We start from the raw sequence: 16,837 nt of genomic DNA, 5'->3' as shown, positions 1-16,837 counted from the left end.
TAAAACATTACTGTATCTATTCATATCCATATATTTGAGACCTGTTCTGAAATATAAACGTTTGTGAAGCCAAGTAGTCATATCAATTTCCTCCAATTCTTCAAACTCTTTCTCTAATTTTTGACATTGGTGAGAAGAGGTATTTTCAAAGAGTAATTCCAAATGTTGACGAACATATTCTGGATCAGCAAGTTGCGAGTTACAAAATTCATCGTCTGAGCTCAAAACATGACGTTCCAAATTGAAAATTGAAGGTTTTGAAGGAGTGCTCTTATTGTAGTGATATGGGTTGGCTCCACTTTTCAGTGTGGAAGGCATCATGAAGGATACTGATTTAGTATTATTAGGACTTCTTGGAGAATATGTAGGTGCATTTGAAGTATTTCCTACGGTCAAAAATTGATTATTGTTGGATGATTTGTTGGAATCATCACTACGTTTGGTTTGTTTTTGTTGATGAGATGAAGAAATGTTGAGTTTACCGAGAGGTGAGTCTGAACCATCATCAGTCATGGCTCGTTGGTTTCCAAGTTGTTTAGAAGTTGAAATCAATAATTTCTGTTGGGAAGGATGTTGGCTTTTGAAGGTTTTGATTTGAAGATCATCGTCATCTATCATCATTGGATCTGAAGGTTTTCTGGTTGAAATGCTCAATCCCAAATCATCATCATCGAATTGAGTCACTACGGAGGCCCTCTTTTCATGATGAGGCTTGGTTTTAATTGCTGGTAGCTCATCATCATCGTGACCAAGATTACTAGTGACACACTTCAAGTCATCTTCCTCATCGTCAGAATAAACTTGAGTGTCAACATCTTTGGAGAAGCTGATACCTCTTCGGTGCAAGTAGACTTGGTGTGGCTGTGTTGCTGTTTTTGTTCTATTCAGGTTGAGAGTACCTAGGTTGAGGTCATCTTCATCATCATTTTGAGACATTTTGGTATGGATAGAAGATGGTAACTCCAATTGATCTACATGTTGATTACTAGCTCCTGTCTTGCCATGGTGTTGGTTGTGGTGCATCTCGTAACTATTCACCAAGTTGGAACCAATTCTCTTTGGTGTAATCATGAAAGAGTGTTGCATCACTGAGGTTAGCTTTGCCTTCTTGCTATTCCCATTCAGAGCACTCAAATCCAACATTGGAAACTTGTTAGTGTGTGAAGTTGTTGAACAAATTGAAGAGGAATGACTTGTGGAGAGGGTTTGCATAGTAGTGTCATCATCCTCCATATCATCATCTTCATCCATATTATCGCTTTCATTAGAGTAGTATCCAACAACGCCAGGACCACCAATAACATCCTCAGTTTGTCTAGTCGTCTTGTGGATGACCACTTCCAAGTCATCCTCATCATCCTCTTCATCATCCACAATAACCTCCTCAGCAACAGAATCGATACCCATCATGATATCTTCTGTTGTAGTAGTAGTAGTGGTAGCCTTGTTCGTTCCACCTGGAGTCAGAGCAGAAAGAGGACTTCTCAATGATGATGAAGACGATGTATGATTGGAAGCAGGAGATCCCACAAAAGGCTTGGTTCTCTGCAATGGAGAGGAAGCGCTATTACCACCAGAATTATCTATATTATTATTATTATTCGCATTGTTCTTTAGCCTTTCGACGTTATTGTTGTTGTATTGTACTTGTTGTTGGAGAGAATTTGAAGAAAAATTATTTACAGCTGCGGCCGTTACCGAATTATTGTTGTTTTTTTTGGAGGGAAAATCATCGTTGCGATTAGAAGAAGAAGAAGATGTATTGATTATCAACAATTCATCTTGTTGTTGTTGTTCAAGTGAATGTGTCGGTTTTTTGAGTGGTGTTGTGAGTAGAGTGGGTGGATCTTCATCTGTCAATTCATGATTGACCATCATTTTTTTTTAATGATACTTGAAATTTTGCTTGACAAGTTTAGCTAAAATAACACTATTTCAGTGACAGTTGTTGGTTTCTTGATTTAAAGAGTGTATTATGATAAACAATACACAACTTCCAATACATGGTGATGAACAATTGCATACAATTTCACTTCATTCCTTTTGAGTAAGAGAAGAAGAAGAGAAAATTGGATTTTACTTTGTATTGAGAGTGCTCTCTTTTGTATCTTTTTTGTGTGCTATTGAGAGAATAAGGTTGCCTATGAAGCTTCTTATGTTGTTGCACTTCTTCATATGAAGAAGGAGTAGAATGGAGGAGTTTGACCTGTTGCGAAGGAAATTGGTAAAAGTAGGAGTGAGATTTATCGAGGCGGACTCATAGCGTGGAGTGATTTATTGGAAAGGAATGAAACAAGAATGATGTGGTATTGTTTTGGAATTTCTAATATTACAACAATTTACTTTCAGATCTTGATTGTAATATTTCTTCCATCTACAAATTAATATTTATTATTGCTTGAATTTTATATTTAATATTATTATTATTCCATCCACATAGAAAGGATTATTCTGCGCTTATTAACACCTCTTATTCTCCTCCTTAAATCACATATCAGGAAATTGTTTATTAATATCAATTTTCATCATTTAATGTTTATTTAAAAAAAATAATCAACACAACAACTCTCATCATCTTCAACATGTCCTCTTCAAAGGTTGAAACTCTTGCCAGTCCTTTCAATTCCGAATGGAAAATGTTGCGAATTACCAGTCCAAATGGTAAAAGCCAATGTGATGTTCATTTGCATGGTGCTCATCTTACAAGCTATCGTTGTACATCACCAAATTCTTCCGAAGCTTTAAATGATGAAGTGATATTTGTCAGTGAGAAGGCAATCTTTGCTACTGATAAAGCCATCAGAGGAGGTGTTCCTATTTGTTTCCCACAATTTTCTGATAAAGGACCTCTCTCGATGAGTCATGGATTTGCTAGAAATGTCTTGTGGGAAGTTGTTGATCAAAAGATTGGATCATTGGAAAGTGTAGGAACACTCAAAATGATCAAGAGTGGAGCTTATAGAGGACAAAACAAGGATATTGCTAAAATGATGGCTGATTATGATGGATTGGATGTTTTCTTAATTGTTTCATTGACTGATAATCATTTGGATATGTCATTGAAGGTTGTGGATGCAACTAATGGACAATCAACTAATTGGGATGTTATTAGTTCCTTCACTTTTGCATTCCACAATTATTTCAGAATTGGAGATATTAGAAAGGCTCATATTGATGGTGTTCACAATAATCACCATCATGTACAATATGTAGATAAGATCAACAAGTCAGCAACTATTATTGCACCATCAGAACCTATTGTCATTTCCGAAGAAGTTGATAGAGTTTATTTGGACATGTTGGATGATATTCGTAGTGTTATTGTTGATGAATCAGGTGATTCACACACTACAAGAGAAATTCACATTGATCAACAAGCTAATACTGCTCAAAATGTAGTGGTGTGGAATTTGTGGCAAGAAAAGTGTAAAAAGATGGCTGATATGAAACCAGAGGATTATGAAAAGTTTGTCTGTGTTGAAGTTGGTCAAATTCAAACACCAATCAAATTAGAAAAGGGAGGTGAATTTGTTGCCACTCAAAGAATTTATTCTGCTTATAAGAATAATTCTAAATTGTAAATTTATTATTACTTTATTGGAAGATAGAGTTTATTTTAAATATTTATTGGACACATTTAAATAAAACTTTACCCTCTATTCGGAATATTAGGAGTACCAGACATATCACCAGTGGGAATAGGATAGGTAATATTCAATATTTGTGAATTAATCTTATTACACAAGCGATCTGCTAATGAATTCCTCTTTAAGAATGCACCATTTCCACTGAAACACCTCTTAAATTGGCACTCATCTCCATAATATTCACTGCTGGTACATTCACATGTATCTGGTCCTTTACAACTTCCTCTATTGTTACAAGGTTTAGTAGTTGCCATTCCATAAGGATCTGGCAATATTCCAAAACAATAATATGTTTCACATCTGGATCCAAAATATCCACTATTGCATTTGCAGGTATCTGGTGCAATACACACTCCTCTTCCACTACAAATTGCTCCTCCTTCCACAGGAATACAAACTGGAGTGCTGCAATCAGATCCAGTCCAATAGGAGTTTTCACATTGGCACTGATTTTGGGAAATGCAATAACCTTTTCCGTTACACACAGTTGGATCTGAGAAATTCTTTCCATTACAAGTATATGAAGGAACTTCAACACCAATGCTTGTGAAACCATTTCCAACAGCAATCATTCGAGGCATTCCACCAAGTTTTACAGGTGAGAAGATCATATTTGCAGTAAGGGTAACTTCATCCAATCCATAGACAGTAGAGATTTGATTATAATAATTTGATCCAATTGCATAAACCTTTCCAACATTTGTGATAAAGTAATAAATGTCATCTTTGGCAAACACATCAGAGCAAGACTCCATATAGGTATAGAAATATTGCCATGGACCCTTATTGTCCCCAGAGAATCTGTATGCAAACCCGCCAGCTTCACACGCGATTGGATAGGTTCCTACAGCCAATTTGGTAAAATTTTTAGTTGTTGGATCAAGTTGTTGAAATTCAGTAATTGGAGAAGGACCATTTTTGCTTATTTGTTGTTGTTCATTTGATCCCTTTCCCCAAATATGACCAGCATCTGTCAGGACAAATGTTGTCTGTTTTCCTGCAACTACCTTAACAATTCGTTCTCCTGCTTCCTGAATTACTGTTGTACTAATGTTCAACAATTCAGAATAAGATACATCCAAAGGATCCAATTGTCTTTTTGAATTGTCACCTGAACCCATCAAGTAACCACCTCTTGTAAGATAGACAGTATGATCATAACCAGCAGAAACTTGAACAATATCCTCATTTACCAAAACAGTAGTGTCAACACTTGTTAACACATCCAAATCATTCAAATTAGTAGTTCCCAATCTCATACTATCACCATAACCAATCATGTAAGGTTTCTGTTGTGTAGAGCTCGATAGGAAACCAGCATGCAGGTTGTACATACTCAATTGAGAATATTTCAACCCTTGTAAATGCAAACTATTATCCAAAGTTGTTAAATTATGGAACAAGTATCCTCCACTTGGTGCAATTCCAAATCCCAATCCATTCGTGCAATTTCCCCACATGTTTACAATGGAAACTCCTCCACTCTCACCGAGAGAATAAGAACAGGCCTCTCCACTCACCAATTGTTTCAATTGATAATTTGCGCTGAAAAGTAATTTAGGTGTCATCTGAATTGACTTTTCTCCCAAGCACATGTATCCATTCGTATTATCACCCCATGCATAGAGCTTATTTGTATTCGAAATGGCAAATCCTCCCCTAGTTAATAAGGAAAATGTTGAGCTTGACTCGGGAAAGTTAATGTAATCGAACAAAGCAGCTCCTGTCCATCCTCTCTCCTTATCAGATCCCCAAGTTTTGAAACTTCCACCTGTTTGCCTACAACCACATGCATGAGCAGAGCAGAAACAATCAACAGATCCAGAAACTGAACTAATTTCAGCTACACTTTCCTGATAAGGGCCGTAACCACTTGGATTGACTTGACCATAATCATTTCCTCCAAATGCATAAACCTTTCCAGATTCTGCCAAAACCAAAGCGTTGGCATAACCAAAAACAATCTTTTTCAATTTGGAACCAATAACTTGACTATCAATTGCCAAATAAGGAGTTAAATAAAACAAATCATCGACTGTAATTCCAAAGAGGCCATACGTATTTTTTCCAATCAAGTATAATCCAGTATCGTTCAAATATCCCAAAACTCCCAACCCATCATTTACTGGAATATCATAATCCTTAAGAACTGCAAATTCGAAAGCTCCAAAAACAGTAGAAATTAAATGAGGAGCAGTTCCTGAATATTCTGCATCATCATATCCTCTCATTGCACTGTTAAACTCTCCCCATGAGAATAAATGTCCAGAATCTGTCATTACAAAATAGGTAGCAGAGGTGGAAGTTCCACCAACCGAAACCTTTTTGCACTTATTCGAAACTGTGATTCCTTGGGCATCTACCAATCCAGAATCAATAGTAACTGCATACCATGCCCATTTTTGTGAACTAGCTCTAACAAAGACTAAACCATCTTTCGTACAAGCAATACACGAAACCATACAATCAACACTTTCAAGTTTCTTACCAGAAAGTGATCCATCCAAATATCTGTTATTAGAAGTTGCTGAATATTCATAAACTACTTGTAATTCTGTTGTAAACTTGGGAGACTTTAGTCCAGAACAATAGTCTGTATTATCTCCACATGAAAATAATTGGTCAGTAGTTTCGGATGAGGTGGTATTCGTGAATGTGAACCAATAGAGATTGTATTTATATCCTGGAATGATGGTTTTTAACGAGATTGTAATGTCTGAAGGTTTCGTCGCAATGTTGTAAACACTTTCGTATAGAGAATTTGGATTCGCTAGCAAGGAAGAAACGTGTTGATTTAAAGTTGGAGTTGCAAAGCTTCCGGGTGTTGTTGGAAGGTCCATTCCGGTCTGACCATCCATATTTAATCCCCAAGAATAAACATTATAACTTTCGCCCAAGACTAAACTATTCGAAAGTGTTAAAATAAAGAAGAATAATAACAATAAATAGTGTGCTAATAATGATGGCATATGCCTAGTAATGGGGTTCGTTTTGGATGACATTTTTTTACGTGGTGGAATCTTTGGCTAGTGAACAACTCTCTCCTTGATGTCTGACAGATTGGATGAACTTGCTAATTATCACAAATAGTAACCGTTCTATTTATTTCACTGACTACAACTAATTTTCTAAGCATATGTTCAAAAGTTTCGCCACCTTAATTTCCTTATATAGAATTGACCTGTGGCACAACCCTAGCATTTAAAATACGGCGAAGGAGTCATGTCATTCTAAGGTAATGTAATTTCCACATGAGTTCTTTTTATAATATAAAACAATTGCTTTCTAATCACCTTAGTACGGATATAAAGACCTTATTTGGGAATTTTCTCAATTATTACACTGATCAATATTGAGAGATCTATGAGCTTATTGTAGCATTGATATGTGCCTTACTAAATAGTCCATGAAGAATTGAAAATAGTCATTGATTTGTTGTGGGAATTTATTCGTTATGAAGTTTTTGTGTTTCAAGTGAACAATCTAGGAGCAAGAGTAAAATTGGAAAATCGAGTAATTAATGTTCGTCCAATTTTCTTCAACGTGGCCATAAATATTATCGATTTGATCAATCAATACAAGTTTTTCTTCCTTAATAAATTTTTCATGACCTTAATGGTTATGGTGGATGATCGCGCGGAAGTGATTCCCTATTGTCCATCATGATGTCCGTCACGGAAATAATGGTCATTAAACAAGCCTTAGCTTGTAAATAAATGGTAATCTATTTTACTCGAGTTGGAAATTATGCGATTGTTAGAAGCAACCGAGAGGAGAACATCAACAAAATCGTGATGGTAATTAACTAGTAGAAAAATTGTGTTCCTTTTCCTTACTGTATGTTCATTTGGAATAGGGCATTAAGGAACAGCCAAAATAAATATATATAAATCATTTCATCAGCATAGAGAATGGGCAATAGAGCATCCAATGGATTCTTCTCATCAGTGTCCTCCTCATCAGCAGCAGGTTCTTCATCATCGGCTTCAACATTTGGCTATGATTCATGTCGAGAGGATGATTCAGGCAATCCAGCCAAATTCCTCAATGATGATGTGCTTAATAATTCAATACAATCCATTCGGAGGAATAACATGATGATTCGACCCTCCATCAATATGCAACAACAACACTCCATGACAATGATGAATAATAATATTCATTCAACGTTTGATAATTCCTCTTCGATAACAACGACATTACCTTCTAGTGAAAACAAGTACAGGATATCATATTCATCCTCTCCTCCAAAATCCATCCTGAAAACAACTTATTCTCTTTCCCAACCTTCCTCTCCTTCATCAAATTCTCAACAAGAACAACACTTTTCACAGCATCATCGGAAAGGACATGCTCATCACGATGGAGCTCTTGAGAATCAACACAAATCTCCAACACCACTAGATAGTAGACCAATACATGCCAATCGATCCATGTCCATCACATCCGAAGATGGATTGGCTTACATGCTTCCCTTATCTTCCTCCTCTCCAAATGCTTCTCGATCCATGCATGGCAATAAATCTCCCAAAAACAGAGTACATCCAATCAATGCATTCCAACATGATTCATCCTCTCATTCTCTTAATAGTCAACCAACAATTTCTGGAGATGCCCAAAGAGACTCCATCTTTGAAGAACCAGCTCTTGTGGATTTATTAAGGAAGAATCGATCGAATAGTTTACCATCGAGTTTGTGGTTTGATAAAGGACATGTCGATCCAAAGAATACCATCATCTTACATTCACCACAAAAGAGAATGCCACATAATATTGTGAATATGGATCCAGTGGTGGCTATGGACACACCAATTGTTTGTTTGACATTGCCAAATGAACCACCTGTTCATGATCATTTGCATGTAAAACGACCAAAGAAGAATTTGAAAAAGAAAAAGAGAAAAATATCGAGAAAGGATTAAATTGGGAAATTAGAAAATTTGGAAAAAATCAATTTTGAAAAAAGGAAAATTGTAAATAATATTAAATCAAAGAGATCATTACAAATAATTATTAGAATAAAATACAACAGTTTCATTTTAACATACTTGGATATTTAAAATCAATATTGATGCAGTAAATACATTGTAAACGCTTATATTTGTTTTCTAAAATAGTGTTCATTCCATTAGTGGATTAATAATTTCGCTCCGACTTATCACTGAAATGGCGAAAAAGCACGAACAGTTAAATATTAAACAAACATAAAAAAAAACACATCATGCCAAACGCCATTATTGACAGACTTGTGGAAGGAAATAGATGTGGTGAACGAGATGTTGTACTGCTAGATGCAGAGGACATGAAAACAGTTGCATCTGCTGCATCAAAAATCATTTCCATCACAAATAACAAAACTGTCAAAATTGTGAATATTGACAAGGAAAATATCACATCAGAGGAAGATGTATTTAACTGTTTCGAGAAGGCACTTGATTCGGATTTCCAAAAGTTTTGGGATGGTTTCTTTACCATGTTGAGAAATTACCATGAGGACGATCTTTCGTATGTACTTGTAAATGTAGTTTCCATTCCAGTATTGGAAAGGGAAGATGAGGAATTGAATGAACAATTGGTTTCTACCTTTTTTAAAATATTATTGGATGTGAAGGAGGAAAAGGATGATGATGAATCAGTGCAGCTCTTAATTACGGCACCTAGGGAAGATGCTGATAGAGTTTCGTATTTGTGTGAAGATCATGGTGGTCAACTTTATGATAAGAATTCAAATCCAATACAATTACCATAATTATTATTTCTAATAATTATAAAAATATCAAATTCCAATTTAGTTTAAAATTTGTGGAAAACTACCTATTGGAAGATCTACCTCTTCTCGAGGAAACTGTTTTACATCCAATTTCTGTTAAATAAATTAAGGTAGATAATCTTCGATCTTCAGAGACAGATGTTGTCGAGTAGGGAGTTGATTTCTTCTTGACATCCAATTTGGAAATGAATTTGGTAAGGGACATGTCAATATCTGGAATATCTCTCATACTTCCAGTTTCAAAATAAATATCTGCCAACAAGCTCTTAAAGAGAGAAAGATAATCAATTGATTCGTCCGATTCATTATCGTCATGACAATAAATTAGCATCATGCCAGCTACCACTACAGGTTTAAAACAAAGTAAATCACATACTCGTAGAATTGGATAAGAAGATTCCACAACGTCGTATAGAGTGACAGTTCTGTTGGTTGTATCGTGGAAACGAGGTTCATTGAGCCATTCAGTAAATCGTTCAGTTCTAGATTCCACATTTAAGGGAGGAAGTTTTTCCAACAAAAATCGAATACCATCCTCATTGCAGTTTAAACTTGCCGAGAGAATGGGCGATTCAAATCTCTGATCCATGCAAATACTATTCATAATCATTCCAATTCTAGATGCTTGATCTGGATTGTCACAATAATTAATCCAATCAAAATCTTCAGATTCCAATACTCCAGACCATTCCTCTTCTTCTCTGAGCTCTCCAATGTAGGAATGATCCACAGTCATAAAGAAATTCCATAACGAGTCCTTTTTCAGTTCATTTAAATCATTCTCTGCCTGATCAAACATGGCCGAGTCTCCTTTTTCTAGTCGTTTGATTATCTTGGCCATTCTCACTGGCTGTTCCCTCTTTGATTCGATTTTCACACCAATCAGAGAGGATTTCTTTTTATAAACTCTATTCCAAAACTCTTCCATCAATAGTTCAATTGAAGCAAACAACCAGGTCCATAAATCTTTCAAATTACTCTCCAATAAATCCAAGTCCAGCATGTCTCTAATTTCATGATCATGTTCATCAGAATCAATCTTTACAAAGAATTCTGTCTTGATGACTGGAAACATCATTGAAAATGAAAGCATAGACTTGTAAAGTTTCATAACAATTAATAAATCTACAAGAGTTAAACTTTCCAATAACTTTACATCCAAATAATTATTCTCCCAAACATTCAACAAGGGTCCAAATAACTTCTCCATTCCAAACCTTGTCAGTAATCCTAATAACTCTAAGAAATTTTCACCCTTCCTATGTACAATTCCGAAAAATACTATGGAAAACATCAAATCACTCAGGTAGCACTCACACGTATCTGAGGAATCATCGTGTGTATACAATGCACTATTCACTTGTGCAAAGTACAATAAATCATGAATATGAAATCCCATATTCAGCAAATAGTCTACTTTTTGAATATCACCCCAAATAATAACATCAGTCAATCTGTGAATATGTCCATAAACACCAGAATGATTTTCAATGCCGTAATAATTGACTAGGGAGAATTCCTTCCTCGTCTTGTTTCTCTTTCGCAGATTATTTTGCAATTTGAGGAATACGGTTGGCAAGTCCTTGTGCTTGTTCGATTGCAGCGAGCTAAGAAGAACACAGGGAGGAGCACTGGTCTTTCCATAGCACTTTTCAAATCCTACACATTCAAAATATGAGTCTATTGAGTCACTTCTCGTCTTGAACGATTCCAAACCACAGAAACAAATCAAATTAATGTGTGAAGGCAGTATGGCAGCCAAATAAATTAAATCTTGTGGAGTTTTTCTCCTTCCAAATTCTTCTTCCCCCTCTTCATCTGCATTGGAAAATATCACAGATTTGAGCTGATGATCCAGGTCACCAACCTTGCACAACTCTAGTGGTACTTCCAATCTCTTATTCCTTGTATCTGGAAGGTTTATCCATGTAAAGTATTGATTATTCTTTTTAAATATATTCCTCTGTAAAAATTCTCTGTCGTCTGAATTGCTCGTTATCAAATTTCCATGAGTTTGAGTAATGTCCTGAGAAATATGTGACTCGGATATACCATCGTATGCCTCCAAATAAATATACTTTAAAGTTTCAAAACTCTTATTGGTACTATCATTGAAAAATGGCAATAATTCAAGGATGTCAATATTTCCCAATATGTGTGAATTATCATCTTCCACTCGGTTTTGTTTCTTTTCGTGATCTATGGATTTTGTTTTATATTTTCCCTTCTCTATCGACGAAAAATCATTTTGAAACAAGAGGAAGGACATGAACTGTGACTGATACGAGTCCACAAACCGAAGATTCTTTTGCCTTGTCACTTCAATGTCACAAAATCCACTATAAGGAAGATTAATCTCTCTCAAATTACTCGTACTATTTGCAATATTCTGTGCCAATCCACATTCCAATTTACAATTGAAAAATGTAATGCTCTCCAAAGTATTATTCGGATTTTCCTCATCACTACCTAAACACCACGTAATTAATTCTTTTTCTATAAACAAATCACTAAAATACCAATGGCGAACACCAGTGAAAAACAAATTAAACAATGAATGAACCTGTTTCCTATTAGATTCCAAAAATGTTGAATATTGCTCTTGGCTGATTCCTTCATCCATTTCCGAATGTTTTTCCAATTGTTTCTGATGAGAATATTTACAACTCGACAACATGATCCTATCAAATATAAATTTGGTGAATCTAAACTCTTCCTGATGAGAAGCAAATCCTCGGATACTATGATACCAATGACTATTCATCCAAATTAACTTCATATAATCAATCGGGAAGAGAAAGGAACAAATCTCCCAAATCCATTCCTTCGGAATAAATCCCCAATCTCCAATAACAAAATTATTTTGATAATAATTATCCAAGTCTTCATTCATAATGTGATTATTATTATTATTTGATAAAGATGATGAACAAGGCTTCGAGCAATTATCGGATTTATCAACAACTCTCGCCAAAATTCGTTTTTTCATTTTTTTCAATTAATATTTAATTATCATCAACATGTTTCATGAAAATTACCAGGAATGTCCCAAGTAGAACTTGAGGATATTCTCAACTCTATTACTCAAAAGAAGAAAAATCTCAAAAATTGGCAGTTATTGGATTTGGAATATTTTCTGAATTTAATTTATTATGTGATAGAATGTTATGAATAATGTGACAATTTTCTGTTACTTTAAGGCATTGAAATGGTTGTATCTCATTCGTTTCTTCTTTTCATGTTCAAGCAGAGAAGAAAGCTCCTTAACTATGCTCTCAAATGTAGGCCTTTGGTCTGGATCAAGGTTCCAACAGTTTTCCAAAACTTTCAAAACTTCTAAATCAATTTTTACAGTTACAGGTTTTAGTTTTCCCTGTAAAATCAATTGAATGGCATGTTTAAATTTGAGCCGATGATATATTTCCTCTCGGTGCAATATTTCCCATAGTATATTCCCAAACATGAAAACGTCACTTGGGAAATGATAATTTGATTTGTCATTAATGGCTTCAGGAGAACATTTGATTAATTTTTCAAGAGGTAGGAATTTCAGTTTCTCTTCAGCATCTGACCAGTCTTTGGAAACACTTAAATGGAAATCAATCAACTTGGCTTTGAGGAATGGTCCTTGTTCTCCTTTATATTCTAGCAATACAATATTATGGACTGTTAGATCTCTGTGTAACACATTTTTTTTGTGCATCCACTCCATTCCGTTAGCTATATCATTGAGTAATGAAAGGAATTGCAGTTTGTCAAAATTAATCTTTGGTTTTTGCTTATTTTGCTTATTGAAATAGTGATTCCATAATCCATAATCACAATATTCCATGATTAAAAACCCATTGTATCCATCAAGAGAAACAGCATACAATTCAGCTATATTTTCATGGCCTCTAAGTTTTGCCAAAAGGTCCAACTCGTCTAAAAACCCAGTAATAGTATCTGGATATATAAACTCAACTTTTTTAACAGCAACTCTTTTTGATCGGAACATCATTGGAAACACTTCTCCATGTATTCCTTTTCCGAGCATTTTTTCATTAGGTAATGGAAGTAATTCTGAAAATGGAATGTATTCTACATTAACTTTTTCACAAACTTCCTTAATTCTCGGATACCATATATCCATTTTAGGAATATCAGTAATAAAACCAATCAACTTATCTATTTCTGTAGTGAAATGGTTATCTTTTTTAAATTCAACAAGGAGGTATTCCAGGTTTGGCTCTTCCTTTTCGTAAGTAACAGCCTGATTTTCATCTTCGTGAACAAGGTATTCTTTTAAAATACAATATTTGATAAAAGACCACACCAACTCATCTGTAGCAAACTGTTCATATTTCATCATTGTATTATTTCTATCTATAAGGTAAGTAAGAATGAGGTATAGATTTGGCTTTTGAGCAATGTATTTCCAAAGAATTTGGTTGTTTGTAATTTCTTTAAGGGAATTTTGTAAATACTTCAATTCCTCCTTCCCATTATTAAAAATTCTTTTCAAATATTGTTCGACAAATTCTCTGAAATTTCCCTCCAGTATTGTTTTAAAACTGGAGTATTTTGATTTTTTAGCCTTTCCAGATGGTTTCATCAGCAATGAAAAACTCCCCAAACTCATTGGAACTGACTTTCCTTCTAATTGTTTAGAAAACTTCTCTTGTATAGGTTCAAACACACTCTTTCTTGTAATCACTCCTACTTCATCTATACCCAAAACCAACTTCCAATGTTCCATCTCTGCTATATATTTATCAAAAATAGGCTTGATATCTGGTGGTATTTTAGCAACTTTAGAATTGTCAGATATTGGAGTCAAAAAATTGTACATAAAATCTATTCTCTTTCTTACAGTCTTTAGGGGAGAGTTTGGAGGCGAGTGCAGCAAATCAATGTTTGGAAGTATCCCAGTTTTAGGAAAGTCCATTGCAATTTGGAATTGTTTGGCTAGTTTTCTAGATTCTGTTAGATATGTGTATCTTCCATTCATTATTGTATTTTGCCAGGTCGTTACTATCTTTCCGACGTACTGTTGCGCTATTATTAAATGAGTGAACGCTTCTGAAAGTGTTTTTGGTGTAACTTTCGTTTTTGGTATAATTTCTTCATACTCTGTTTGCTCCTCTTTATCTTCCTTTTTTTTCTCTTTCAATTCAATTTTTTTTGTAATATTATCTCCTATCAGGGATAATGATTCATCCCAAATAACAACATACTTGTCACCATCAAGGTCACCTGAAATATCAGATGCAGCACATACACTTGAAAAAACAACTGCACAATCATTTGTACTCAATTGTAAATTATTGATAGGTTCTTTTGCAGTCAGCATCTTTATCTCATTTATATTCAATACTGGATATCTGAAAACTAACACCTTTGTCCCACTCTTTAAAAATTTGGTATTTGGTTTAGCGTACTTGGTATGTTTGTTTCCCAACATTACAAAAACTTCCTTTTCTTTAAGTTCTTTAGTTTCATCCAGCAAACCATAACATGTCATACCTTCTGTAACCAACATGTTACCATTATCTCTTTTCTTTGCTAGTGTACTTCTCAACAAATCTATCAAAAAAGGATTTGAGTGAAAGGACGCTCTATCAATACTTGGTAAAACATCACCGTAATGGGATTTCAGTATTTTCATCACATCATAATCATAATTCTCAATTTTCTTTTGAGAGAAGAAATTCATGCGGCGTGAATAAAGCAAAAGAAAGACTTGTGTGTTAAAATAGGCGGGAGATGGCTCTTCCTTCGTGGATGCCACTATTTCTAGATCATATTTGTCATCTTTGTTACACTCAAATTTCTTCATACTTTTTCTCAAAATCACTTTCTTTTTAACTCCTTTTCTTTTTAGCATGTCATCAGGATACACTGTTAACATCCCCTTAAAACCAGCAATTCTTACTTGGAATGCTGTTGGTAAGTTTTCTTTTTCATTCTTCAAGTGCTCAGCAGCAAAAGAATAAGATATCATGCCTATTCCATCCGATAATATGGACCCATTCCCTGCATATGTATCGTCCTCTTCAACAATATCATCCTTTTTAAGAGTACATATGCGTACAGTAGGAGTAAAATTTAAACTTTGTCTTGATATCTTCTTGAAAAAGTCATTATCGAACTTTCCAAGTTTATCCATCAAGCTATTGGCTGTTTTTCCAGTTTCCAGTTTCGAGATGTCATAGTAGTAAATAGATCCCTTTTTGATTTGGCTTTGTGATCCACCAACAACTTGGAATTTCTTGTCAAGAATTGTTATCATGTCCAAAACTTTGCTGTTCTCAGAAAACTGAACTTTGATGAAATCCATCAAGTCAAATTTTCTAAACACTCTGTTGCTCTCAATAAGTTTTGGTAATTGGTATACAGTTGTGCTATCATTATTAATACCAACTGCCTTTACATAAAACCTCTTTGGAAAAAATGAGTGTTGCTTGTGACTTGCCACTTTCAAGAATTTGAAAGATTTCAACTCGTGCAACGTACCATCCTTGCCCTTCTTTAAATAGTTACTAAATGAAACGGTGAATTCGTAGGCTGATTGAATATCTTCTTTAAAAGACTCTAACTTTTTTTTGAACTCTTGAATAAACTCAGAATTATTCAGTTTTGGATTTTGATTCAATAGTGCTTGTATCAAATATGTGTACTCGAAAGTCATATCTTGTTTTTGGCTTCGTGGATCTTGTTGGTCAACGGCAGCTACTGATGAAGAGTCTCTGCTCCCTGTCAACATTTTTTTTTGTGGAAGTTGACGAGTAATTACTTGGAAACCAACAGAGTCGTCACTTGGGAATTACAAAAGGATGATTATCGTAACCAAGTCGTTGTAAAATCAGTAATTGACAATTCCCAAGTCTTGTCCACCTTCTCACTAGATATTTATATGAAGTTTGGTAGACCCATTATTTTGCTATTAACTCCACCTCTTCAGTGTCAAGTAATCTCTCACACTATTATTTCCATCAAAAAGAAAACTACTTGATGATACGGAATCATGATAAAGTTCTCAACATTCCGATGATGAGAAAAGGTAGTTTAGCTGCTTCATCATTTTTTGAATATTTTTTCTTTTTTAAAATAATTATTATTTGATTTAAAATTTATTTTCAAAAACAAGAATCCTTTGAAGAATAACAAACCAAATGCCAACAAAAAGGAAGGTAGAACCGTCGGTCCACGTACTACCAAACCATCGAAAAAAGGAAAGTCTTTCGGAACATTCAATACTTACTCATCAACAACTATGGTGAATTTAAACTCATACCAAGTCACACTGTTAATCTCTATGGATGATCCTTTCCGAGTGAATTACTCGATTTGCTGCCTATTTACTTGATGATGGATATTAGTTCCATATTGAAAGTGTGAAAAGGAAAATAAGAAAATGCAAGAGAATCACCTTGATGGC

The 16,837-nt window shown here is 34.7% G+C and overlaps 6 protein-coding genes across 6 annotated transcripts; 3 read left to right on the top strand and 3 right to left on the bottom strand.

Moving 5' to 3' along the window:
• Positions 1–2,636: 2,636 nt before the first annotated feature.
• Positions 2,637–3,581, top strand: NAEGRDRAFT_44414 (uncharacterized protein; the record flags this gene model as incomplete). The annotated part of the gene is made up of 1 exon (XM_002679598.1): positions 2,637–3,581. The coding sequence occupies one exon, from the start codon at positions 2,637–2,639 to the stop codon at positions 3,579–3,581; it is 945 nt and encodes a 314-aa protein (XP_002679644.1).
• A 68-nt stretch (positions 3,582–3,649) lies between these two features.
• Positions 3,650–6,649, bottom strand: NAEGRDRAFT_65358 (uncharacterized protein; the record flags this gene model as incomplete). The annotated part of the gene is made up of 1 exon (XM_002679486.1): positions 3,650–6,649. One exon carries the CDS (start codon positions 6,647–6,649, stop codon positions 3,650–3,652), a length of 3,000 nt encoding a protein of 999 aa, XP_002679532.1.
• A 909-nt stretch (positions 6,650–7,558) lies between these two features.
• Positions 7,559–8,569, top strand: NAEGRDRAFT_65357 (uncharacterized protein; the record flags this gene model as incomplete). Its single annotated transcript, XM_002679597.1, has 1 exon — positions 7,559–8,569. The coding sequence occupies one exon, from the start codon at positions 7,559–7,561 to the stop codon at positions 8,567–8,569; it is 1,011 nt and encodes a 336-aa protein (XP_002679643.1).
• A 299-nt stretch (positions 8,570–8,868) lies between these two features.
• NAEGRDRAFT_47639 (uncharacterized protein) lies at positions 8,869–9,396 on the top strand (the record flags this gene model as incomplete). The annotated part of the gene is made up of 1 exon (XM_002679596.1): positions 8,869–9,396. The coding sequence occupies one exon, from the start codon at positions 8,869–8,871 to the stop codon at positions 9,394–9,396; it is 528 nt and encodes a 175-aa protein (XP_002679642.1).
• A 61-nt stretch (positions 9,397–9,457) lies between these two features.
• Positions 9,458–12,310, bottom strand: NAEGRDRAFT_47638 (uncharacterized protein; the record flags this gene model as incomplete). The annotated part of the gene is made up of 1 exon (XM_002679485.1): positions 9,458–12,310. One exon carries the CDS (start codon positions 12,308–12,310, stop codon positions 9,458–9,460), a length of 2,853 nt encoding a protein of 950 aa, XP_002679531.1.
• A 297-nt stretch (positions 12,311–12,607) lies between these two features.
• Positions 12,608–13,453, bottom strand: NAEGRDRAFT_32075 (uncharacterized protein; the record flags this gene model as incomplete). Its single annotated transcript, XM_002679484.1, has 1 exon — positions 12,608–13,453. The coding sequence occupies one exon, from the start codon at positions 13,451–13,453 to the stop codon at positions 12,608–12,610; it is 846 nt and encodes a 281-aa protein (XP_002679530.1).
• Between the last annotated feature and the right edge of the window lie 3,384 nt (positions 13,454–16,837).

This window comes from Naegleria gruberi, assembly GCF_000004985.1.
Source record: "Naegleria gruberi genomic scaffold NAEGRscaffold_13, whole genome shotgun sequence".
Lineage (NCBI taxonomy): Eukaryota > Heterolobosea > Eutetramitea > Acrasida > Naegleriidae > Naegleria > Naegleria gruberi.
This window is presented reverse-complemented; position numbering and strand designations above follow the sequence as displayed.